General features: G+C 46.1%; 1 protein-coding gene across 1 annotated transcript in view; it reads right to left on the bottom strand.

The window, feature by feature from the left end:
• Positions 1-27,615, bottom strand: part of LOC126534697 (arylsulfatase B-like) — an 89,272-nt gene that overhangs the window by 31,055 nt on the left and 30,602 nt on the right. The window contains exons 6-10 of the mRNA XM_072289500.1: positions 27,178-27,290; positions 23,774-23,994; positions 20,707-20,731; positions 14,155-14,295; positions 8,585-8,920 (exon numbers count right to left, since the gene is read on the bottom strand). Coding sequence (XP_072145601.1) covers positions 8,585-8,920; positions 14,155-14,295; positions 20,707-20,731; positions 23,774-23,994; positions 27,178-27,290 — 836 coding nt within the window. The remainder of the gene's footprint in view (positions 1-8,584; positions 8,921-14,154; positions 14,296-20,706; positions 20,732-23,773; positions 23,995-27,177; positions 27,291-27,615) is intronic.

Consider the following 27,615-nt stretch of genomic DNA (forward strand, 5'->3'; position numbering starts at 1 on the left):
ATATACAATGAGTTGCAATCTATATACAGCGAAGTTTAATCGCGCGGAAACCTGCAATAAAAGCTTGTTGGAATATTGAAGATTTCGTATGTCAGTCGAATAGTTTGACTTGTCTGATTTATATTCGATTCGAGAATATTGCAGTCAGTAAAGTCGAATCTTCGTTTATGATTAAGTATTTGACGAAATATAATCCTTGGATTCTCGCCGAGCACTACGGCATGGTTATTTTCATTGTGTAGTTATCATTGCAAATAACCGAGCGTTGAACGAAATATGCTTGCGACTTTCCTGCATCAGTCTTTCCTCCAATCCCCACCCCTAGAATAAAAGATAATAAACAGAAAAAGAAAGGAAAGCAAAATAATAAAGAAAAAGCATGTTGAATGGAAAAATGCAGCATATCCCATGAGTTGTAATTTATATGCAGCGAAGCTTTGTGTGAGTGCACAAAGAGTCTGAACACCCATACGCGCACACACGCCCGCCCACACGCACGCACGCACGCACGCACACACACACACGCACGCACGCACACACACACGCACACACGCACGCACGCACACACACACACACATATACATACGCACACACACACACACACACACACATACACACGCACACACACACACACACACACACACAGACACACACAACACTATACCGATACATTTGTGAAGCGGAGTTGCTGACTTCTAGCAAGTACGACGGATGCCTTAACGCATCATGGTTTCAGAGGCGGCATGCGCATACGTACGTAGCGCAATTGGAATACATTTTATCCGCAAAAAGCGTTTGCCTCCTCATTGCTGTGCAGCCGCGGATGCGTGAAAGCGAGTTTTCTGGTTCATTTATTCCCCCGAGCTGCCGGCGCCACCACTGCTCCGGATGGATGGATGGATGGATATTATGAGCGTCTCCTTTGGAACGGGGCGGTGGGTTGCGCCACCAAGCTCTTGCTATTATACTGCCTAATGTCCTACCTAAGTTAAACAATAAAAAAAAAATAAACACTATAAACTCCCACACCCAAATTTTCTGATCCCCTATGGCTAACTGTGCTCTTGTACGTCTCCGTTTTTTGTCGTTTCCCTACTTTTCGTCCACCAATCCTCCAATCGCCTCTTACTAATGCCTATTGCGGACATGTTTACTTTTCCACGGCTCCCGCTGTACCCAAGAGCTTCAAGGAGGCCTGTGGTGCCTAAATCGCCCGCTGGGTAGACGTCTTCACATTCTAATAAAACATGCTCCATAGTTTCCCTAGCTTTACCGCAGCAAGCACAGGCTTCTTGTTCCTTCTTATATCTCGCTTTATAGGTGCATGTTCTAAGGCATCCCGATCTCGCTTCGAAAAGTAATGGACTTCCCTTTGAGTTGTCATAAATTGTTTCTTTCCTGATTTCGTTGTTTCCTCTTAAGTAGTTACTCATGGCAGGTTTCCTTTCCATTGCCGCCACCCATGAGATTATTTCAGCCTCTCTGACTTTCCGCTTGACCGTGTTTGTTGCTGTGTTGCCCACCTTATAGGCCACATACTCGCTGGTAAGCTTCCTAGTTCTTTTCCTCCACTGTGAATCAATGTTTTTCATGTACAGATACCTGAACACTCTCCCAGGCCATCCACTTTCTTCCATATTCCTCAGGTGTTCTTCATACTCAATTTTACTGCGAGCTTCCCTCACTTGAAAACTAAAACACCGGATGCGCGCAGGCGAGCGCCACCTGGTGGAGCTGCTAGGAACCCAGCGACGCGCGCTAGGCGCGTTCTCCGCTGTGATTGGTTGGCCTATTAGGCAAGGGAACAGCTAGGCCTCAACTCTCACGATCACGAAACTTGGCGAGATTCGCAAAGAAAATCTTCGCTTTCAATAGAGTTTATTGCTGCGCATGAATAGCGTGTAGTGAGCCAATCTTGTAGTTAGCTTTGCGAGCTAACGTGTACAGTGATAAAGCAATGAATACTAGGTTGTTTCGATAGATGCTTTCGTGACAAGAACATTTTCGCAACGGCGATTTTAAGTGCAGGTTTCCGGAGTGTGAGCTCCTCAGATTTGGTGATGCGAAGTCGTAGGAAGCTGCAATATAAAGAACTGTGTTTCATTTGTTCATCTACTGAAATTTGGTTTATGCCATTACCTGCGGTAGAGTGAATAAACTCATTTAAATGGGGCGCCTCTCGCGTCCACACTCCCTATTCCCCATCATATCCTATAATCTGCTGCCCTGCTCTTTAATGGCACCGAAACTTTTCTCTTTGCCCTAAACACCACTCAACAACGCCACTGATGCTTAGGCATGCCGATCAAAATGAAATATAGGAAGAGCTATATTGTCATGACAGCATTTACGCGTTGCATTAGCTGAATAAAAGCTGTAGTTAATGCTGATGATATATTGTGAAAAGTATGCTTAGAGGCGCCCCCATGAGGTGCACCGTTCACGAAGCTCTGGTGAACGCAGAGGAAAAAACTTTAAAAGATAGACGAACACCAGACAGCTGGCGATAAAATAGAACGAATTTAATTTATAAAGGTAAGGAGGACAAAGATAGAATTCATTCGTATAGACTGTTGACCATGGGTAATAAACAGGCTAGCAATGCAGGCAACTAAGTTAAAGATGAAAGCAAGGGCAGGTAATAATGGCATTTTGGGAGAACTTCAGAGTGGCTTCAGAATAGGTAGGCGTTTGTTCCTATTTGTTCTTACTCAGTGTATTGAAATACTAGGAGTAGAAAGCAAACCGTTATATGCGACCTTTTTATACATTACAGGAGCGTATGAGAACGTAGACAGCAATATTTTGTGGGAAATTCTGCAAGAAGAAGGCTTAGGTGACGATTATCTACAGCTTTTGAGAGAGATTTATCTAGAAAATACCATTTGTGTTGAATGGGAAGGGATGAGGAGGGAGGAGAAAGTTGATGTCAACAAGGGACTGAGGCAGGGGTTCCCTTTATCCCCACTGTTGTTTATGATATGTACATGGTGAGGATAGAGAGGGCGCTAAAAGGAAGTAATATCGGGTTTGATCTCTGATACAAACAGGCGGTATAGTAGTAGAGCACCAGCTTCCTGGTTTATTTGATGCGGATGACATTGTGTTGCTTGCTCATAAGCAAAGTGATTTGCAACGTCAGGCTAATATCTCTGGACAGGAAGGCAAGAATTTAGGTTTGAAATTTAGCGTTAGAAAACAGGGTGTTATGGTATTCAATAGGAACAGTGAACAGACAGTGGCAATACAGGGCCAGGAAATACCTCGGGTTAGAGAATGTAAATACCTTGGTATATGAATAAACGAAGGCAATAGATATATGGAAACCCACGAAAAAACAATAACAGTAGAGGGGAAGAGAAATGCAGCCATAATGAAGCACAGGGCGCTATGGGGATACGATAGGTACGAGGTGCTCCGGGGTATGTGGAAAGGTGTAATGGTTCCAGGACTTACTTTTGTAAATGCGATTGTTTGCTTTAAATCAGGGGTACAATCAGGACTCGATGGGAACTAAAGGTCCGTGGCACGCCTCGCATTGTACGCTCACGGGAAGACTACAAATGAAGCTGTGCAGGGTGATATGGGCTGGGCTAGTTTTGAGGTGACGGAAGCTTACAGTAAAAATGATTATGAAGAACTACTGAGGAATATGGAAGAAAGTTAATGGGCTGGGAGAGTGTTGAGCTATCTGTACAGGAAAAACATTGATTCACAGTGGAGGAAGAGAGAGAGAGAGAGAATGAAGAGGAAAGGCAGGGAGGTTAACCAGATATGAGTCTCCGGTTTGCTACCCTACACTGGGGATAGGGGATAGGGGTTAGAAAGATGAGAGAGAGGAAAACGCTAAAAAAAGGGAAAAAAAGAAACACGCACGCATGGAGACACACACACATAAAAGGCTCTCCAGTTAAAGGCGTTCGCAAAGGCCGATAGATCGCCAAAGGCGCAATAGCGCTTGCACGGCCTTCTTCTGTGACGTTAATTCCCTTTGATGTTGTAGAATTCTTTTTTCGGATACAGGTTGGTCGTCCAGTTGGTCAAGTTCGTGGAGAAGGCATTCCCTCTGTGGATCGTACTGCGGGCAGGCGCACAAAATATGGCCAATTGATTCTTCATGGCCGCAGTGGTCACAGGTTGGAGTGTCGGTCACCCCTATGCAGAACGCATAGGCTTTGGTAAAGGCAACGCCCAACCACAGTCGAGGAAAAAGCGTGGCGTCTCCACGGCGAAGCGGTGATGGCGCTCGAAGACGTAATGTTGGATCTAGTGAGTACAATCGCGTATTTCTTAAAAGGGGGTCATTCCATTGTGACATGGTGTACTGCCGAGCAAGCAGGCGGAACTTCCGTGCTGCGTCAGTTCTGGAAAGTGGAATTGGTACGTGGTGCTCCTCAGTATGGGCTGAACCGGCAGCTTTATCGGCTCGTTCATTGCCGATAATTCTGCAGTGACTTGGAAGCCATTGGAAAGTTATTTTATGGCCTGCACCACTTACATGGTGTAACGTCTCTGTAATGTGAAATATTAGCTGTTCGTGCGGTCCGCGTCCTAAAGGTGACAGTAGGGACTGTAGTGCCGCCTTAGAATCACAGAATATCGTCCACTTGGGTGGCTGTTCATTACCAATGTAGTGAAGGGCACTAAAGATCCCCGCGAGCTCTACTGCCGTCGACGTTGTCGCGTGAGTCTTTTTATATTTGATTGTTGTGACTGTCGCTGGTATCACGATTGCCGCCGAGGAGCTGTTTGGAAAGGCATATGTAGAACCACGGTAGTTCTCGTACAGAAATAGTAGCGTGAGCTGTTTAAGGGCTGGTGATGATACATCAGCTTTTTTCGTGATGCCAGGTATTGTGAGATTGATTTTTGGCTGAGCGAGGCACCATGGAGGAACCGAAGGTCTCGCAGCCGGAGTGAAACAAGTTGGCATTGATTCATCATATGCGGTAATTGTTTGGCTGAAAGAGGTGCGAGGTCTGTCGGCTGGTAGACAGGCTAAGTGGTGACGAAGAGTCCTGGTTAGATGCCTTATATGGGTCCTGAGCACTTCAATTTCAATGTGGGTCTTCACAAAGTGGTTTCTAGTCATTGCTATCGTAGCCGCTGTTGATGCACTCTGAGGCAGGCCTAGAGAGATCCGGAGCGCTTGAGCTTGAACACTTTGTATTGTGCTTAGATTCGTTTTACCTGTGTTGGTTATTGCTGGCAAGCTGTATTGCAGAAAGCCTAGATAAAAGCACCCTGTACAGTTGTAACATGGTACTTGTCGACATTCCCCAAGTCTTGCCAGTGAGAAACTTGAACAGGTTGCAGATGGGGGGGGGGGGGGGGGGGCTCTCAACCGTTCTTTCACGTATGATACGTGAGGGCTCCATGATAAGTCCCTGTCGATTATGGCGCCTAGAAACTTGTGCGATCGGACATGTGGTATTATTTGGCCATTTATCATTACGCCGCAGTTTGTCATGGGTTTGCGCGTAAATGGCACTAGTGCGCATTTCTCGGAGGAAATTTCCAGGCCTTGATTAAGGAGGTAGATAGCAGTTTGGGTAGCGGCTCTCTGAAATCTCGCTCGCAACTGTAGGCGTGTTACTGCAGACGTCCACATGCAGATGTCATCCGCGTACATTGATATCCTGATTGTACTTGGCACGTGCTCAAGGAGAGCAATTAGAGTTAGATTAGATAACACAGGGCTAAGTACACCGCCTTGGGGGACGCCACGGCAGCTATAATGTAGGGGAGTATGGCCTTCCTCGGTGCTTACAAAATTGTATCGCATGGAGAGATAGCTCCGTATCCATTGAAACCTCCGGCCACCCACTCCTACGTCTGTGAGAGCAGAGAGGATGGTTTCATGCGCATGCCCCTTTGACGTCGATGAACAAAGAAGCGCAGAGACGCTTACGGCATTTCTCATGCTGAATGTAGGTGACCAGGTCGACGACGTTATCGATCGATGATCGACCACGTCAACAGCCCGCCATGTCATCCGGTACTCCAAGTACCGGATGACATGGAAGTACCGGACGTACTGGAGTGATACTCCAAGTACCACTCCAGGCGTCCTCGGACCATCCTCTCCATTACTTTGCCCACACAGCTTGCCAAAGTGATCGCGCGATATGACGAGAGTTCCAACGGCGACGTGCCAGGCTTCAGCAGTGGAACAAGGCGACTTGTCTTCCAGCTTGTTGGTAGTGCACCATCTCTCCAAGATTCATTGTACAGCTCAAGGAGAGCACCTCTCGCTCGCTCACCCAGATGATACAGAGCTCGGTAAGAAATTCCATCAGGTCCTGGCGCTGATGCACGACCACACAAAGCTAATGCTGCCTTGAATTCATGGATTGAGAATGGTAGATCCACGCGGTGATCACCTGGTGGTGGACTCGAAGGCGTTGGAATGTTGGGTGGTGTGAGCTGGCCAGATAATATGGCGCAGAAATGCTCTGCCACGTCAATCTCCGGTTTCTTTTGAGAGAGGGCAAGAGCCTTGAATAGGAACCGCTGTACGGGGAGTGTCCGGAGACTGCACACCGCTCTCCATGGTTGGGATAAAGGCTTGCGTGGATCTAGCGACTTACAGAAGGCAGTCCAATGTTGCGATTCGAGCTTGTCTAAGCGGCGCTGGATCTTCCTTTGCGTGCGTCTGGCGGTCCGTAGGTCGTTCATTGTCTGCGTACGTCGGTATCTTCGTTCAGCACGTCGTCGGATTGCTCGAAGTCGTTCTAATTCCACATCAAATTCCGTGAGTTTCGAAGAGCATGTGAGAGTGCGCATAGTGTCTTGTTCCGCGCTCTTGATTGCCTCTTCCAAGTCAAAAGATGGATTGGCGTCGCAGTGTTCTTCCATCACAGACTGAAATTTAGACCAGTCCACTCTTTGTATCGTACCTCGTATTTTGGAAGGGGACAATCCTCTGATCTTGACGTACGTGGGAATATGGCCGCTCCCGTGCGTCTCTATGTCCGCAAACAACCCAACACGTCTGACAAGGCTGCGTGAGACAAAAGCCAAGTCAAGACAGCTGCTCTATATGGAGCCACGTAGAAACGTAGGGCTTCTATCATCCAGCTGCTAAAGTTCATTACTGGAGGCGAAAGACACCAGTGCTCTGCCTCTCGCGTTGACCTTCGAACTTCCCCAGAGTGTATGATGGGCATTGAAATCTCCAATAATGACCCAGGGACCGGGAATTGAGGATACGATGCCTCTCAGTCTTTTGTTACCGAATCGACTTGACGGAGATAGGTAGGCGCCCACAAAAGTAAACGTAAAATTCTTTTTCCTTACTGTTAGGCATACATATTGATTGTCGTCGTTAGGTGGCACAGGCTGATGAATGTGAGGTCACGGCAAATAAACACCAAAACCTTACTCTTTTCACCAACAGTTGACGGCATAACCAATTCATATCCAGAAAGCCTGATCGGGTTGGATAAATTTGGCTCGCAAATGACGATAATGGGAAACATATTGGCATACACGAATCGACGGAAATCCGAAATGCGCGCTCCGAGTCCGCGGGCATTCCGCTGAAACATAGCTGCTTGTCGGACCTCATCCCTGAAAGACAGTGGCTGGAAGCCATGATCTACCCAAGGGTCGCCAGCACCGGACTCAGAGCTTCCAGTACTTGAAGCGCACTTCTGGCAGACGGTGTGTGCATGTTGCTTAGCAACATGCGATGGCATTCATTAAAGACCTCCTAAGTGCTATCACTTGCTCATCTGTTTTCCGCGACTCCTAGCATGCAGCACCTTGCTGTACTGGGGGCGGCTTCTTCTGCAGCTCTTCTGCCGGTCGTGAACGCGGAAGTGGCGGCCATTCCTTTGTAGAGAGAGATCTGGCAGTATTCCCCCTTCCAGCATCGGTGTTTGGGATGCTGGAAACTTCCACTGATGGTGCTGCTTGGCGAGTTGACTTTTCTGGAAAAGTTGATATTCTCCGTCGTGAAGTCCTTCGACGGTGACGTCGTCTTCGCCGCACTTTCACCGCGGCCTCTTTCCTCTTTGTGGGTAGAGTTCTCTCACCATTTGTTTAAGAATGGTGATCTCTTTCTTGATCTCGGGCAATCTTTGGAAGAGGCGCAGTGATCACCGTGACAGTTAGGACACTTCAGCGTGGTTGCGCTGCAGTTGTCTTCCGAGTGGGGTTCGGCGCATCGAGGGCACACGGCGGAATTTCTGCAAACACCCTTCACATGGCCAATCTTCTGACAATTGAAGCATTGCATTGGTCTTGGAATAAATGGTCGAACCTGGTGGCGAAAGTGGCCAACCTTCACGTAGGGTTGAAGGCAGTCACCTTTGAGCGTTATCCTCACACGTGTGTTACCGAGCCGACCAACATGCACAATGACGTTGTGTTCACTTGCTGGTTTTATGAGAACTGGGAGGTCTGCGTTAGGTATTTTATTATCAATGTCATAGATGACTCCTGTTATTGTGGCACCATTCGCTGGCACGATGGATCGGACCTTGATGTTTCCCAGCTGCGTTACATGTTGTAGTATGTTCAGCGCGCTCGGGTTCATCATATCGATTGTCAGGATGTTTCGCCTAGCGTTTATCCTGACATCCTTGATCTCGTTCGGCATGGTGTTCTCTAGATATACGGAGAGTGCTTGCCTGTTGAGGACGCATAGGTTGTCAGTGGCGTTCCGTGGCACAAAGAGGATGGAGTGAGTCCATCGTTGAGGTGCAGTTTTCACGGTGTTCGAGCTGGATGCCGAAGATCCGTTGAGAATTCTCCGTTTGGTCTTGCGGTACTGGACAAGTCGAGAGCTGTCTTCCGAGGATTCATCACCTGATGTGGATTTCAGCTCTGTGTTCTCGCTATCACTCGATGTATTTCCTCGCTTCCTCGAACCGATGTCAGTGGGTGAACGGGCACCGTGAGGGTCCTCGGGGTGCTGTATATCCATCACCGCGATGTAGGGGGCGGTAGACCCCACAAGTGCAGTGAGAAGTCCAGAAAAGCACAGAGACGGGCGAGATGTGTTCCACACGAGGAGCACTTCGTCTTCCTCTTTTATGATCTCTTCACAGGGGAGGAAAAGAACTAGGAAGCTTAACAGCAAATGTGCGGCCTTTAGGGTGGGCAACACAGCAACAAAGAACGTCAAGCGGAAAGTCAGATATGCTGAAATAATCTCATGGGTGGCGGTAATCGAAAAGAAACATGCCATGAGTAAATACTGAAGTGGAAAAAAACGAAATCAGGACAGAAACAATCTATGATAACTCAAAGGGAAGCTTATTACTTTTCGAAGCGAGATCGGGATGCCTTAGAACACGCATCTATAAAGCAAGATGTAAGAAGGAAGAAGAAGCATGTGCTTGCTGCGGTAAAGCTAGGAAAACGATGGAGCATGTTTCATTAGAATGTGAGGACGTCTGCCCAGCGGTCGATTTAGGCACCACAAGGGCTTTGAAGCCCTTGGCTTCAGCGAGAGCAGGGGGAAAGTAAACATGTCCGCAATAGATATTAGTAAGAGGCGATTGGAATAGTTGTGGAAGAAAAGCAGGCAAACGATAAGAAACGGAGGCTTGCAAAAACAAAGTTCACAATATGGGTTCAGAAAGTTTGGTTATGGGAATTCATCATGTTTCTTTTTCTTTTTTTTCCCTTTTGTACTCTGGGTAGGACATTAGGCATTGTATTAGCAAGAGCTTGGTGGCGCAGCCCACCTCCCCGTTCCAAAGGGGACGCTCATAACATCCGTCCATCCATCTATCCATGAAGATTACAGTGTGATTTTTGTAAATTATTTCAGTGTATCGTTCATATTATCTTAACACTGAAACAACAGATGCGTGTCGGTACTAAGGACGCATGCACGTTAGTTATAAATCTGGGTGAACCCATTGTTCATAATTCATCCAAAACTCTGAAGGCTCACCAGTGTAATGCGTGAGTTATAAAATAAGGCCTATAAATAAAGATGGTTATATTCATATTGTGTAGTGACACGATGCTGTGGCGAATATTCTCATTTATTTATTCGTGGTTTTGTACTCTTGTGTGCTCTGTACATGTCAAGTGATTTGAGCTCGCGCACTAGACTAATTGGCGCAACAAGGCTTGAACAGCAAACGTTTTTTTTTTCACCGAGTAGTTGGCCCCGCAATGTGTAGATGGCGCTGCTGTTCTCACGCTCGCTAATACTTACAGGTGTGTGTTACCGACCTCCAAATTCTACTAATTCATTTATTAATGACTTGCGCAGCAATATAGTACCACTGACGAAGCTTCATCCGTCTGATGCCATCTATCTGCTAGGGGACTTCAATTTTACTTTGATCCACTAAATTATCTTCATCCTGTAATACTTTGATAGAATTTATCAATTTAACCTTAGATAACTTGTTTCACGTTGTTACGCAGCCTACACGGTCTAACAATATCTTATACCCCTGTCAAGCGGGCAAGTTAAGTGCACTTACGGCGAGTGCACTCGGTTTTTAAGTGCACTTTCCCAAATCTTAACGTCGCAGCGGAGTGTACTCTCAGATGAGTGCACTCAAGTCGGAGTACGTTCACGGAACGCACTTTGCTGGCCGAGTGCGTAGCCTCGTTGCCAACGGTTTGAAGAAGTGCCTAGCCTCGTCACCAACGCTTTCAACGACGCAAAATGTAATGCATAGAAAAAAGACACAAAAGTTCATTTCAGTTATTAAACAGCTTTTAACAATATAATTTGTGGTTAGCGAGAAGCGAAACAGCACAATAAAGAAACGAATTTATCATGTACGCAGCTAACGGCGCCAGAATGATGCGGCACTGCGGCGCCGCCATGTTCATTCAGTTCGTGTTTATTTTGGTGTGAAAGCGTACTGACCACGCTAGTCGTGCTTTGAGCCATGTGCATGGCATTTTGCAGTGTAGCTAAATATCGAACTCGCCGTCTTTGCTCATATATACTCGCTCATATTCTGTTCTAGCAGGATCATGAGCAGGATCAACTGCCGCACGCCGCCGCGTTGTTTTGGATTGGCTAGGCATTCGTCTTGGCCAGCATTGACTTGCAACACACTCATAATAAAAACATATTCGTTTTTTGTTGAGACAAATAGATGAAGTTTGTTTTTATATATAATTCTACCTCAAACAATCGCTTTTTAGCAGCTTTCTCTTGTTAATTTACATCTTTAAGAACGCGCTCTTAGTCTGTCGCCATTTTATTTTTACTGCGAGTGCACTTTGTTTTCCCGTTAAGAAGCGCGTTGCCTAAAGTGTGACTCAAGGTCCCGAAGCGCACTCCCCGTAAGTGCACTTAACTTGCCCGCTTGACAGGGGTATTAGATCGAATCCTCACAACAGCTCCTGAGACAGTTGATCAAATAGTGTCTGTTAATGGTTTTAGTGATCATTCCTTAGTGCAAGTAACTCTCCACGTAGCCTCATCTTCTGCAGGTTTCGCTACTAAAAAAATCATGATTATAATAAAGCCAATTACAACGTCATGAATTCGGAATCAGATGTATTCTTCTACAACATGCTGTTGCCTTCATTTCATTCTCGGTCGGTGGAGTAGAACTGGATGCTCTTCAGGAATAAGATGTCTGCCTTGGTTAACCAGTATGTCCCTCTCATTAAGGTAACCAATGATAAACCTAACCCATGGTTCACCAGATCGATACGCTTACTGAGAAACAGGAAGAGGCGCCGCTACGAAAGTGCTAAGCACTTGCGCACGCAAGCAACTCGGGATACGTACAACGAAAGCTTAAAAATTTACTGTTTTGCCCTGTGTTCAGCGACAGATACATACTTCACCCAAGGCCTGCCTCCTCTTCTAAAATCTAATCCAAGAAAGTTCTGGTGCACTATAACCCCAGATCAGGACCACACTAACATTTCTTTACACATTAATAAAACTCCTGTTCCAGATATTCACTGTGCTTCTACTTCCAATACTTATTTTTCTTCTATATTCACCGCAGAAGATCAGCCTGATCTACCGGATGTATGGGAGCTAGAACATATCATTAATATATGTATATATGTATAGAACATGTCGCCAATAGAAATAACAGTTAAAGGTGTCGCATGCCTGATAAATAACCTCAAACTAGCAACATCCTGTGGTGTCGACGACATTAATTATAAAATTCTGAAAAACACCGTCATAGCACCTAGTAATATTCTGTCTCATCTTCAGGCAATCTTAGAGGCTGCCCTCAGACTGGAAGATAGCAAAGGTCATACCCATATTTAAGTTAGATAATAAACACGCACTCAAAAACTACCGTCTATTATCATTCATCTATATGCTGCAAAATGCTAGAACATGTAATTGCATCAAATGCCTGCAGCCACCTGGAAGCCAACAAATTCTTCTTTTCCAATCAACACGGATTTCGGAGGAACTTCTCTTGTGAGACGCAATTATTAGAATTAACTGATTTGCTTACTAACATGCAAGAGGATCCACAAACTGATTGTGCTTTTCTATACTTTTCAAAAGCGTTTCACCTCGTTGCACATTGCCATTCAATTAGGAAAATGTTCGCTCTTAAATTAGATTCTCTCACACTAACATGGATTCGCAATTTCCTTTCTAATCGTTAGCAATTCACAGCAGTTAATAACATTTTCCTGTCCTTTCTCGCATGTCACTTCAGGTGTACCACAAGGCAGTGTTATTGGGACATTACTATTTACAATATGCATTAATGACTTTCCCAATAACAGTTCCTCAAACGTGCACGTTTTTGCGGACGACTGCATTCTTTATCGTTTCCTCAAGTGTGCCGACGTTCATACAATCCTCCAAAAATATCTAGAACGTACTTCTCTTTGGCGTAACACTTAGTTAATGAAGCTTAAGGTTTCTAAATGTAAAATTATCTCTTTTAGCCACAAGCCTACTAATTCTACGTTTTTTTATCACACATATAACATCACTATTTTGCAGGATACTCAATATAAGTATCTTGGTGTTAAGCTAACTTAACAATGCTTAACATTGGTTAGGCGGTCAATGTGCGTTGACCACGTTAGGTGGTCAACGCACATTGCCTACACATACGCCAATGCTTCAAAATCATTAGGGTACAATGTACGCAAGTTACCTAATTCTACTAAATACATTCGTAAACTAGCTTGTCTAACATTTGTTCGACCTCAGCTTGAATACGCTGCATCCGTCTGGTCTCCCCATCAGAAATACTTGACAGAAAACTCGAATCTATTCAGAATAGGGCTGCGCGTTTTATTTCACGTTGTTATGACTATAACAAAAGCATAATAAAAATTAAACGGCCTTTCACTACAGTCCTTGCATGATCGTCGTGATATAGCCCTGCCATCATTATTTCATAAATACGTCTATAAAACAGCGCCATCAGTTCTGCCTCTTGAAACTCCTCATTACCTGCCACAATGGTTGTACAATCGGTTCAATTTCATGTCCATCTACGGAAAGACTTATTAATTTAAGTACTTCGCTCTTCCAGGAGCCATTCGCCTTTGGGACCATCTTCCTAACGCCAACGCTTATGAGAGTGACGAAGAAAATTTCCGGCGGCTTCTACTGACGCATTTTTCTAACTCTACATAACCTAAGTGTTATTTTTTCTTGCCTTTCCCGTTGTTAATGTGCTACTATCCCTTAAATAATGTTTTGTTATGTCCAAATATGTCCTGCTCGCTCTGTAATTCTATTGATTATATTTTAATTTGTGAAAGCTCATTGTTCAGTGACCTCTTGCATTCAAAAGCATTCGGTTTGTCCATTGTACAATTGTAACTCCACATTACTGTTTGTTAGCGCAGTTCTTACATCGTATTTTTTGTATATGTATTCAGACATGTATTCTAACTATTGTATCTTATAATCTTTGACTGTACTCTTCCGCCGTACACTATGCCTCTAGGGGCCCGTAAAGTATCCTTCAATAAATAAATACGTGCTAGTCGGCCGCGAAACTTGGTTGCGTGAGACTCAGTTTGGATCGGCACCTTTGTATCGGAGCTGAAGTTCGACCGCCACCAAGTAACCATCGGGCAACACTAAAACTGCCCAATGAACTAAAGAAAGCTATTGGATAAAAAAAAAACACACACACAGAAAACTCCCGAAAAGTTGCGAATGGGCATGCTAGTGCACCTTTAAAAACACTGCAATGTGCTGGCGTTTACCTTTTCAGTGTTGTGGTCGGCGATGATGCGCTTAGCCTCGTCCGTGAACGCGTCCGTAGAGTACGTGCCATTGAGGTCGGCGACAACTTGCGTTGTATGGCCGACGTTGCGCCAGAAGTCCAAACCACAGTGGCCCTCTTCCTGCATTATACGGCGCGATACGTATGTGGTGTAACACTTGCCAGAGCGAGGCGTGCTTTGAATATGCCACCTAATTTATGAAATCACAGGTCGTTGCTAACTCTTCGCGATGTGCTTATTGAGAGCTTCCGAAGCAGACAGCCTTTCTTAACACTTGTGCTATCAAGCCGGTTGCACCTGTGGAACGCTGTTCTTCCCAGTCACATTCCACTATTTATGACATCTCTTTTTTGTTGAACCTGATCAGTGAAGCAAATAAGAGACGCTAAGCGAAACTGCAATGTGTCGATCAAATCATCTTCTTGATATCGCCAGGTCTCCTGGCTTGCGCGTTCGTTGTTCACTACCACCGGCGTCGAGAAAAAAACCTGTTGTAACCTATTGTAAACCATATTGTAATTTCATCGCAACGTAATTGTGCGCACGTTGTGCTGACCAACATGGACACTTTAAGACGGGCTGCATGCGACGGCGTCGCAAGCGCCACCGGCCTCGTATCCGACCACTCAGCGCGCTAGGCCCGCCGGCTCTGACACTGCAGATAGCCTTGCCGAACATTTTCCGCTCTCATAAACGTGCTGTAATGGCATCGTTTGCGTAAAACGAAATAGCCGTGCAGAGACGTTTGTTTTCACTTTCTTGGCGAAGTTACGAGGTATCTTGAGCGCCCATGCAGGGGTGACGGCTCAGGACGGAGCTACGCGTCGCTCGATCTTTCGTGTCGTGTGTCCCGAGTCGTCGTATGAAACAGGGGGACACCCTAAAGCGTGGCGCGACCGATCGCGCACAAAGTCGCACCATGTGGCTCGTGATAATGCGGCTTTGCTTCTGCACGCCCTGCGTTAGGTGTCGGCTTAAAAATTTGCACGGTCTTCACAGTAATAACAAAAACGTACCTTCGTCGTCAGTATTTTTTTATGTCCATGCACTGCAGGACGAAGGCCCTCTCCCAACAATACCCAATTATCCCTGACTTGTGCTTGCTCATGCAGATTACCTAATTCCATCACTCCGCTTAATTTCCTGCTGTCCTCTACTATGCTTCCTCTCCCTTCCCTGGGCACCCATTCGGTAAGTCTAATGGTCTACCGGTTTTCTACCCTACGCATTAAATGACCTGCCAAGCTCCATTTTGGTCGCTTTATGTCAACTAGAACATCAGCTATCCCCGTGTCCCCATTTACGCCTAACATTTTTCGGTCCATCCCTCTTGACGCGGTCCTTAACTTCTCGAGCTTTTTTGTTAACCTCCAAATTCTTGCCCCATGTATTGGCACCGGTAGACTGCAATGATCGTATGCATTTCTTTTTAACAACGGTGGTAAGCTTCCACTCAAGATTCGGTAATACCTACCGTATGCGCTCCAACTCATTTAATGCATTGGCCTACTTCAGCCGTTTTGAGCCTAATTTATCTGTATAGCTAACCTCTTACACCGAACCAATGCCCTAATTTCCCTACCTGCTTGTGCCACTAAGTAATGCGCTCGTGGTCGTGATGGTGTCATGGTTCTCGCATCTTCGTCATTCCTGCGTTGCCATCGAACACCCGTCATGCCGTCGTCGTCAGGTTATTGTCACCCTACAGTAATAATGCATTCCTTGTCACACCAGTGATGATTTCGTGGTCGTTGAATGATCGTCATTCCAGCTTCGTGATCTGACTCTCGTCATGCTGTAGTCTTCACGCCTTCTGCTCCGACACAGTTGTCCAAATTGTGTAATTGCTTGCGCCACTAGGCATGTGTTCAGGATCGTGAATCTGTCGTGGTCGCTGCATTGCCGTCATTTCAGCTCTGTTATCCGACTCCTGTCATGCCGCCAACATGTTATCGTCACAGTCGTTTTGTCATTGTCATCACTTCACTAACATCATTCCATTGCCGTCGACCTGTCGGCGTCCTACAGCCTTCGTCGTTTCATCGGTGTCAATCGGTTTTTGGCGTTGTATTCTAATCATACTGTCGCCATTCAATCGTAGTCTTGCCTCCTTTGTCATGTCCTCCTGGTCAGACGCCGCTATCATGCTTGCGTTGTCATACCGCCGTCGTAATGCCATCGTTCTCATGTCATCATCTTCACTGCAGCTTCGTCATCCGACTCTCCTCATGCCGTCGTCAGCATACAGTCGTCGTCATACAGGCTTCGCGATAGTCTTCGTCACGGCATTGTCATCACACACTTTCCATTGTCATTATGCCGTTGCCATGGCATCGTCGTCGCTGTACCATCGTCATACAGTCGCCGTCGTGCATTCGTTGTCATAACGCCGTCATGAGGCCGTCGCCGCAGTTCCATCGTAATCACTACAACTTCAACATTGGACTCTTGTCATCCCGTCGTAGTCATACCATCGTCCTCATACAGGTTTCCCAATGCAGTCATCGTCACGCCAATGTTATCACAGACTCGTAGTCACGGCGTTGTCGTGTCATCGTCTCCCTGCATCATCGTCATAGATTCGTCGTCACGCATTCGTAGTCATAACCTTGTCGAGATGCCGTTGCGGTCGTTCCATCGTCATCATTGTCGCTTCGACATCCGGCTCTCGCTATTCTGTCGTCGTCATACCGTTGTTGTCATGCCATCGTCGCCACGCTGTCGTTCATCTTCGTCATTACTTCAGTACCATCATCCCACTGTGGTCATGCCATGGTCGTGATATGATTTTCGTCACTCAATCGACATTCTTTGTTCGTCAATCTATCGTAACCACGCTGTCTTCATTTTGATGTGATAATAACGTGATTAGTGCGTCGTCATCACATAGATGCTATCATGCATCCTTTCTCATCCATCATCGTCATGCCGTTTTGGTTATGCCATCGTCGTCATTCCTGCTTATCGTCCGGTTGTCGTGATACCATCATGGTCGTGCTATCATCGTTACTTTACTTTCATCATGCGACTCTCGTCATGCCGTCGTCGTCTACAGGCTTCGTGATGCAGTCATTGCCACGCCACTCTCATAATACACACGTCGTCATCCCACTGTCTCCACACCGTTGTCATGCCATCGTCGTCCCGGCATCATCATACAGTCGGGTGCCATGAATTCGTTGTCCTACCGTCGTCGGATGCAGCCCCGGTCGTTCCGTTGTCATAATTGTAAATTCGATCGCCGAAACTCGTCCTCCGCTCGTCCACCGAGTCATCGCCGAATCTCGTCCACCAAGTCATCGTCCTTCCGCTGTCGGTGTGCCATCTCGTGATGCTTTCGTTTCCCACCATCAATTCAGTAAGATCCTCTTTTGGTCGTGTGGTCGTTGTGTGGCTACTTTCGTCGATTCAACGAGGTCATTTCTTGTTCGCTATTCTATCGTAACCATGCGGCCGTCAATAAACCGTGATTATGCCGCCGTTGTCATGCCGTCGTGCCGTGTATGCCGTCGTGCCGTGTATGTCGTCGTGCTCATTGCGTCGTCGTCACATATTCGCTATCATGCATTCTTTGCCATACCGTCACCGTCATACCGTCTTGGTTGTGCCATCGTTGTCACACCCTCTTCTTTATCTAGCTGTCGTCAGATAATCTTCGTCATCTCATCATCCTCATGTCGCCGTCGTCACGTTCTCCACATTATTTCATCGTCACAATTTAGGAATCTACATCTCATTGTCGTCTTGCCTCGTCGTTATACGTCCTTGCCATTCGGTGAGTATCCTTCCTTTCTCGCCATTTTGTAGAGACTGCGTCGGCGTCAAACGGTCGTCGTCGTGCCTCGATGCTAATGGGCGAACTTGGCAAGCGAGTGCTATTGCAAGGAGGGACAATGCAATAGTATGTGACATGAAGGCGAAGCAATGAAAGTTTTAAAATTAACACTATAAGTGTTAAAAAAAGGTGACTTCAGGAATATGGTCTGTGGCTATATTGCTCGATAGCTGTTCGCATTACCGTCGACAGTCATCGTGAGATCAGTTTTGGCGTTTTTTATTTTTCTGCGAATTTGCTTCCATGGTCAGAGTCCCGTGTGACTATATGATTTAGATAAATGTACTCCTGTACACATTCTAGATACCAACTGGCGATCAGGAGTTCTTGTTTCCTTGCCAGGCTATTGAACGTTGTCTTTTGCATAATAATCTTCAACCCCACTGTTACACTTTCTAGGTTAAAAAAAATTAAATTATGGGGTTTTACGTACCAAAACCACTTTCTGATTATGAGGCACGCCGTAGTGGAGAACTCCGGAAATGTAGACCACCTGGGGTTCCTTAACGTGCGCCTAAATCTAAGTACACGGGTGTTTACACTTTCTCGTTAAAGTCCTCAATCATTTGTTGCAATTCATCTCCAGAGATGCTGAACAGGACATTCTCTGCAAACTGAAGGTTTCAAAGATACTTGCAGTTGATCCTCACTTCTAAGTCTTCCCAGTGTAAGAGCGTGACTACTTCTAAGCGTGCTGTGAATAGCATTGGAAACATATGGTCTGTTTGTCATACTCCTTTCTGGATAGGTAATTTTCTACTTTTCTTGTGGAGAAGCAAGTTAAGTATGGAATCTTTGTAGATATTTTCGTCGTGTACTGCTTGATTACTCAATGGCGCTATAAGTATTGATATCTGTACAAAATTAAATGCCTTTTAATAGTCTGTGAAAGCCTTAGACGGCGGTTGATTTTATCGAGAGTTATCTTGGGGAACATTTTGTATAATACTGAGAGAAAGATAATGGGCATATAATTATTAAATTCTTCAATATTGCACTTCTGATGGATTAGTATAATGTTGGCATTCTTCCAGCTCTCTGGAACTCTTGAAGTCGTGAGGCATTGCGCATAAAATGCCGCAAGATTTTCAACCATAATATATCCTCCATCTTTGATTAAGTCGAGTGTTGTTCCATCTTCTCCTGCCAGTTTTTACCGGGGCATGACTTGCAAGGCTCTACTAACTTCGTCGCTAGTTATACAGGGAGCCGTTCATCACTACTTCCAACGAAGGTAGCGTGGCTGCTCTGGGTACTGTGCAGGTCAGCGTAAAATTTGTCTGCTGCTTTCACTATATCAGCGAAATTGATGATTAAATTTTTCTGCTTAACTTTCATTGCATACGCCTTGCCTTGTCCTATTGCAAGTTGTTTTCTCACTGAATTCATGCTGTGGTCATTTTCTCGTTTTCTCGATTTCTCGAAATGAGCCTTATTTTCTTCTTTTTAAATAGTTTTCACAGTTCAGCGAATTATATCTGTTTTTTTCAGTTAGTCCCTTCTGTACGTTGTGGTTTCCTTATTAGGTCCTTTATTTCTTGAGAGAGCTTACCTACTCTTCTGGGTAGTGCCCGAACAGCAAACGTACACATCATCCAGTCGATTCAAGCTCAAGCACTGAGAATACGCCTTGACCTTCCGAGATGTGCCTCTTCAGCAGTGACTGTCGTCAGCGCGCGGGATCACTCTATCGCAACATATATTCCGTCGATGCCTTAAGGATGCACATTAGGCATTTCGCCCGGATTCCATCACACCACCTTGCCTCACTTCCTGCGTCTAGGCCACACTCTGCATTCAGCGATATTATTGCTTCGCGTCGTTCAGTGCCTCCCTCGAACTTCGCGACTGCAGCAAGACCACCATTGCCGGTGTGGTGCCTAAATCCCCTCGAAGCCCTCCTAACAATTCCTGGAATCAAAAAGAAAAGACAATAGTCATTTTTAGCCCTACAACAAGCCACACAACTGCTCCTCCATGATAAATACAGCGGGCGCCTTTATATTTGTACGGATGATTCAGTTTCTTCTGCAAGCTCATCAGGAGCAGTGGTTATTCCTGCGAAGTCTGTGAGCATAAAAGTCAAGACATCGCATTTGACATCCTCGACGGCTGCAGAACTCGCCACCCTCCACGCTGCTCTAGAATTCGTAATTTAAGAACCCCCAAAGACAGGGCCAATCTTCTCCTACTCCATTGCCGCTATCCAGCTCCTTATGTCGTCATTTCGTCGTGGACGAATAATCAATTAGTCGCTGACCTAAGACTTCATCACCATGCAATAGAGAAAGAAACAAAACATAGTTTATCAGCGGATACCCGGCCACTGCGGTATCTACAAGAACAACCGTGCAGATAAGTCCGCCCGATCTGTTCATGTTCGCCTGCACTGTGTAGCTTTACCGTTATACAGAACAGACGCAGCTACAAGGCTTCGTTCGCTCGCACGTGAACTTGCGTCTTCTTGCACAGTGGAACTCGACGGAATTTACCAACGACCGTCTCCACAACATGGATCCGAATCTACGGCTACGTCTTCCGTCATGAGTAACTAGAGCTGAGGATACGCTTTTGTACCGCTTATGGCTTGGCGTGGCCTTCACGAATGCTAACTCATTTCGGATCGGAATGGCCAGCAGTCCTACATTAAGTGGCCTACATGCGATAACTGTGGGTGCGAGCAAACAATCACTCACCTTCTCTGTGAGTGTTCCCGCTTCACTGCGCCCAGAACAGAACTTTCAAGCGTGTTAGATAGTCCTGAGAAAGGCCTTTTTGTCGGAGAAAAGGGTCCTGGGACACTGGCCGAGACCGTCCTCAGAACAGAAAGTTTTGAAATCGTTGTTGCGCTTCTTGCGGAGAACTAGTCTTAGAGCATACTCTACGAAGTCCCGTATTCTCCTTTCCTTATTCCTCTTTGTTTTTTGCACTTCCCAGCTTTTTTTTCTAATATCTCCTTTCTATTATTTTTTATTCCCATTGGCCCTTTTCTCTAGCACAGGGTAGTCAGCCGGTGTGACAACTGGATAACCTCCATGTGTTTCCGTCTATTCCTCCTTCATTCCGTCCTTCCTTACCAACTAGTACTGTTGTCCTGATTCAGTTCTGCGCCAGCAGGCAGCGCCACCAAGCCGGTCGCTCAGGTTGACGCCTCCACCAACCTGGTGATCCGCAAACGATACCGGAATACTGGACACGCTAAATCTATGCGTTTTGCGGTCGCGGAAACGTAAGAAATTTTCGAAGATGCCTATTACAGCTGTGTCTGTTAAAATACTGGGAATGCTGGGTGATCGGAGACGTAGTGCGGATGCGAACATGCATATCACCTCTGAATGTTTATGCGACGATCCCGAAGCGCGAGGTGGACATTTAGTCAACGTGCGCTACATGGCACAAGATTTCAGCGCTGTCAGCTGCATCATGTATCGCAAGTGAGTCAACTTCTATGGAAAATCAGTTAAGCGGAATTATCCAAGGCGAAGGAAGTTTTGTGAAGCGAAATAATTGTCCTCCGCCTGATCGTAGCGTGAAGTTAGAAAGGAAACCCATACGGGGATCCTCGGAAAGAAATCTAGTAAAGTGAAGAAAAATGCTTGCTCCGGGTATTTGGGGGGAGGGGGGGGGGACTCGGGACCAGCGCCTTCCGAAGTGGTCGCTCTACCATCTGAGCTTACTAGAGGGCTAGCAGATCGAAGAGTGAGGCTGAGTTAGCGGACAACTCGAAGCGCAGCTAAGGACTGTGAATATGGCAAATTAGTACTGCGGAAATCCTCAAGGATTCACGAAAGGGAAAAACTGTCAACTGCCTGAGAGCTGAGTAAAGCTATTAGGAAAAACCGCACCTTTCTTTTTTTGTTTTACAAATTGAAAGCTTCAACGATTAGCTTTTTTAAATTAAACTCGTGCACGTGCCGGATTTCTGCTCAAGTGATTTGCCATATTTTGTGTCCCTATGCGTTCAGTTGAGTGATCAGGCCTTACTCGTCGACCTGATAGGTTCCTGTTTATTTCATATGGTAAAGCGACTGACTCGGAAATTCGCTGGTTCCGGTTTCGATTCCCAAAGTAGAACGAATTCTTTCAATTATGAAGCTTTTTTTGTGCTACTTCACTAACGATGAAACTTATTTTCTTTCATGGCCCAACGTTGTAATCGCCAAACCTGTCACTAAGAAAAGATCGCTATAAACGCCACACCTACATTTTATTGATTAAATGAATAAAAACTGCAAGGAAACCATCGCGGTGCAGAGTGCTAAGGGCTGTAAGAGGAAGTTCTAGCTCGGATCCAAATAAGATACCGCCTATTCAAATACATGTAAAACGCAGACATGCTTTTCTGAAGTAATGCTGTGCCGAGTTTAATAAAATTTGTTGCATTTGCAAGAGAAAGGCAAATTCCAAGTCTGTTGGAAAATAATTCTGATTTAATGTCAGAATATGCAGAGGAATATTGCCAAAATCGTTTAGTCCATAAAAAAAAAAAAACACTGACGCACTCAAGCACGAAGTTTACAAATCTGTAACTCTGCGCCAAGAACGGATATCGCGGCTATGTAAACTTCGTTAGTTAGAACACTAAAGGCGACACATTCATTTATTAGTTTATATCTTTTGTGAATGTGTAACACTGTTTGCAAGGCTTTTGAAACATTTTTGCTCACATACTGGTGGTGTCTTCAAGAGCATTGTTTGTCAATCAATGCTACCGCTTTCGACATACTACCAGAAGGTGTTACAGTTTTCTGGTATTTTTATTGCTTAGTTGCAGAATTGTAAACTTGATAGCCTTGTTTTCTGATAACTCGTAATTCTGAGAATTTTTTATAGATACACCGATGGCCTAAATTGGAAATCCGCTTCCAGCCGTAACTACATTATAACTTTTCATGTTCTATGCAACACACCTAATTAAATTCAGTGCAGTAAGGTTGCCGAGAAAAACCATTTCTCCTTTCCTATGTATTTACATAGGAGCCCCCGAACGAAAGCTTCCTCTTTAAGAAGCTAAAAGGGACAATTCAGGCAAATCGTAAGTCATGCTAAAGCGATAGGTTAGTGCTCGAGAGCGTCTAAGGCGTCAATACAATCGCGAACAGGCCTTTAATAATCGAGAAATTGAGGTAAACGCAGAACACAATTAGACACTTCCCCGGAACAATCAAATACTAGCACGATGACAAATGCACGCCTCATTATAATTATGTCACTAGTATTTAAATACTCGTGAAGAAAATATAATTTTATGGCACTTTAAGACGATACAAAATGCTACTTGCCCAGTTATTGACTCACTGATGTTACCTTGACAACGCCACGGTCGGTCGAAAGGTTTCGTTTCCTCCGCTCTGCGCTGTCCGCACTTCCGCCTTTCTATAGTTTCATTATCACATAGTGCAAAGCTAGACTTGCTGGCTCGCGAAACTCGCACAAATTTCAAGTACCAGAGAATGCCGTGTCTATGTGATGTCGCGGGATTCCCGAACGATCCACGCCACTTGACGAAGAGCCGCTGCAGCGGCGAATCCAAAGCTCTGTCTTGGCTCGGTTTCTCCACGGCCGCTCGTTTACGTTTTACGCAGAAAACCGTAGCGCCGTAGGTCGGGCGCCGTTTTACGCACTGACGGCAGTAAACGGTGCTGATGACGTATGCAACGTCACCATTCTGTGCTCGGGGCGGGCGATTTGAATTACGCTAAAGATATGCGGAGCCTTGAGAAACAAGTTTCTAGTAAACTAAGCCTTTTCTAGGAACGAAACAAGCTCTGCGAGAGTTTTGCAGTGTAATTTTTAACAGTAAACGTCGACTCAGTATTTGCCTTTAGTGACCCTTTAATCTTGATTGGACCAGAACTCCAGTGGCTACTCACATCTCCGAGGGTGTGATTAAAATAAAATTCTTGGCCGTTGTAATAGCCGAAGAAGGAGTCGAAGCCACGCCATGTGGGAGTGTACTCGAGGCTCTTGTATCCCAGGTGCCACTGCGCCACATGCAGCACGATTGCTTAGTAAAGGAAAAAAACAACAATATGGGGCAAAAGGGGGAGTCAACAATGGCTTCCTCTCAACTGGTTCGTTACTATTTGGTGTAACGTACTGTCTGATTTACTGAAAGGACATCAAAAAAAAGAAAAAAAGAAAGAGGCAATACGGCACATGTTTAGGTGCCTCCTCGAAGTCCTATTTAGCCTGAACGCTACATTAAAGAAGGGAAATGGGCTAGTAAGGGTACTCCATCTTTTAGCCTGCTTATCACAGACCACATCACATGAGAGTAGAGTTTGTGCAAAGCAAAACAACAATAATTATATCGGTCACCAAAAGCTACGTTGCTATATCTGAACTTTTACAGACTTGCTCCCCCTCCCCTCCCTCTATCTCATCATTCTATTCCATGTCTCCCTACACCCAGAGTAGGGTAGCGAACTAGACGCCTTCCTGGGTAACATCCCTGCTTTCTCTCTTTATTTCATCCTCCTCCTCCTCCTTACAGCCTTGCTGCCCATTTGGCGGCATTGCGGCTTTGAAACGAATAATGTTGATCCGTGCGTTTATTACGGTGACTTGTGCCCGAGAGCCCAGATCAGCCGACGGCTTGACGTAAATATGGGGGGGGGGGGGGGGGGGGGGCAACACGCAATTTGCTACGTGGGCTTTTAAGCAAACGTACATCAGCATAAACCCCAATAAGTCACACATTGTGTTCGAATTGTTTGTTGTCTTGAGAACGCGAAGCACCACGCCATGGTTAAAATATATCACATAGCCGAACTCCCAACTGGCGTTTTTGCAGAAATGACGCTTCTTTGCACGAAGTTCCTTGATCGTGATCGTTGCCATAATTACCTTGATGCTGTAGTAGTGATCGAGTTACGCAGGCAAATCGTGTGTACCTACAAGAATAGCGATTGTGTGACGCCTCCATTGAGACTGAGCGATAGAGTAGTCTTTGTAGCCGATGCGGCCATTGCTATCGCTCTTATCGCGGTCCGCTGAAGATGAGCCCGCTTGAGCTGTGTGTGCTCTACTAATGCTGTAGTGCAATGGTAACGCGTGGCTCTATTCAAGCCGTGAAGCATCGGCTGAAATAATTGTATTTGAACCCGACGTTTGAGTTCACGCTGTGCTCATTCTGCCTACATTGCGCCGCCGCAATCCTTGCGTTACAGACATGCGCGGCTTGCATGTATTCTGAATACCAAGGAATACGTGCAGTCGTGAGCAAAAGTAGAGAGACCACGGCTCCGGGAGCGGCAGCAGCTGCGGGGCCGCAACGCGGTGCTGCTATCTCGCGCCGCGCGCTCGCTTCGAGAGTTCCCCGAGTGACGACAAACTTCCCCCTCGCTCTCGCGCGGGTGCTTATCGCGTTTGATAAATTTCTAGTGCACCGTTCGGTTGCTCTGCTGCTGACGGTCGCGGCGAAGGGGATCGCGCATCGCAAAGCGCCTCAAGCGTTTGAAGAGAAAGTAGGCCGAACTGCTTCCCTCCGACAGCGTTTTCGGCGCAGCTTGACCGCGTCGATGCCATGCCTATATCGGCATGCTGTTAGAAGGCGCGCGCGCCTTCCACTCGGCTCCCGAATCATTAGGTGGAGACGAATACATCGAAGCGTAAAATGCAAGGCACTGTGGATCCTTGCTTCGAACACCCCCCTCAAATAAGTATTCAAAATATTTGGCGCTCACAGGCTCTGGATTGCCGTGAGAAATGAACATTCTGAACCTAACAGTCAACTAATACTTAGTCAAGGGGCCATTAACGGCGATTACGCCAGCAGCTCGGCGCGGCATCGAATCATACAGTGATGACACAACGTCGGGGCGAGCACGAATAGTCTGCCATCCTTGTTTTGCGGCTGTCCACGGTTGATCATCTGTAGCGCTGCGGAGATCCCGTGCGGCAAATTGCTTCTTGATCAGCCCCCACATGTTTTAGATGTCGTTCTGATCTGCAGCCACTGGTGGCCACCCCAGCTGTGTATTTGTGATAGAACTCCGTGTTCTACGAGCTTCTGGTGTTATTGCCGTTAATGGCAACTTTCCTAAGTGTTAGTTAAATGTTACGTACAGATTGTTCATTTCCTACGGCAACAAAAAGCCTGTGAGTGCCAAACATTTTTAATACTTACTTGAAGGGGATGTCCCAAGCGAGGATCCACAGTGCCTTGCATATTACGCCTCTGTATTCGTCTCTACTAAATGATTGGGGAGTCGACTGGAAGCCGCGCGCGCCTTCCAACAGCATGCCGATACAGGCAACGGCATCGACGCGCGACCGTCACGGCGCGCCCAATACGGAGGAGGAGGGAAGCAGCTCGCGCTATGGACTTCGGGTGCTTTGCGATACGCGCTCCCCTTCGCCGCCACCGTCAGCAGCAGAGCAACCCGAACGGTGCACTATTAATTTATCGAGCGTGACAAGCACCCGCGTGAGAGTGCGGGTCAAGTTTGTCCTCCCTCGAGCAACTCTCGAAGCGAGCGTGCGGCGCTACCCACCCCCGCAGCTGCTCCCGCGCCCGGCATCGCGGTCTCTCCCCATTTGCTCACCACTGTTCTCTCGTCCACTTCAGCGCTACGCTTTCCGAAAGTATTGTACAGCTGCGCACCTCATATCTCCTGCTCAACATCAGAGTCGATCCCATAACGCTGACGTAACACAAAATAAATTGTAGGTTTGAAAATATTCATGCGCACTGAGCCTGCACCGTCGACATTTTCGTACATGGAAAATTCGTGCTCTTTTGCTTTAGTTATTCTTAGGTTGTGTGAACAAACGTAAACCTAAAATAAATCTATAGTTTTGGTGCCAGCGGAGATACACATGTGAGACAAACAGAACACACGCAGAGTGAAAAGTTGTATGCATTAAACATAGAGAAAGGCTTGCCGATGTTTCCCGACCTAAAAGGCAAATTTTTTCGTGTCGGTGTTCTGTTTCAGCGTGCGTATGGTGTGTGTGCGTGTGTTTGTGTGCGTGCGTGTCTTGCCTGCCAAATGCGCCTTTTTTTGCGGGCTTAATGGTACTGATAGCACTACTTTCTGCGTCCTCGTGTTTATTTCTTCCGATATTAGCACGTTAGCGTTAACGGATGCTCACAAGAACGCCGAAATTTCAGGTAGGGCAATGTTCCGTCCCTTATACATGCTACAACTTCCAAATCTCACCTTTCCCACCATGTGAGTGCTGTATCCCTGTCGCTTCAACCACTGCGGCAGAAATTCAAACGTCAGTGGTACGGCAACCTTCGGGGCCGCCGTCAGCACGTCGTAGCCAAGGTCTGGTGTGGCGCCGAGAAACGTCCAACAGAGAAAACACATGTTAGACCGAGTTCCCTTCAGCACGATATTTTCGGCGATGGTCTAATCACAGTTAGATTTCTTTATAGAGGTACACTTACTGAAAGTTTAAACCCAACCAACGCGTTTTCCTATGGATGTTTTTTTTATATATCATCAGGAGTTTGGTTGCTTTAGACTTCAATCTTCCGAACAAGTATGCCAGCAGTCAAGTAAGCTGGATGGCCGAAGTTTGGTAACTGTGTTCATATCGAGTAACCTCCATATGAATCGCCCGCGCCGAAGCGGGAGCTCACGTAAACTCCA

Source organism: Dermacentor andersoni, chromosome 7 (genome assembly GCF_023375885.2).
Source record: "Dermacentor andersoni chromosome 7, qqDerAnde1_hic_scaffold, whole genome shotgun sequence".
In the NCBI taxonomy this organism is placed as follows: domain Eukaryota; kingdom Metazoa; phylum Arthropoda; class Arachnida; order Ixodida; family Ixodidae; genus Dermacentor; species Dermacentor andersoni.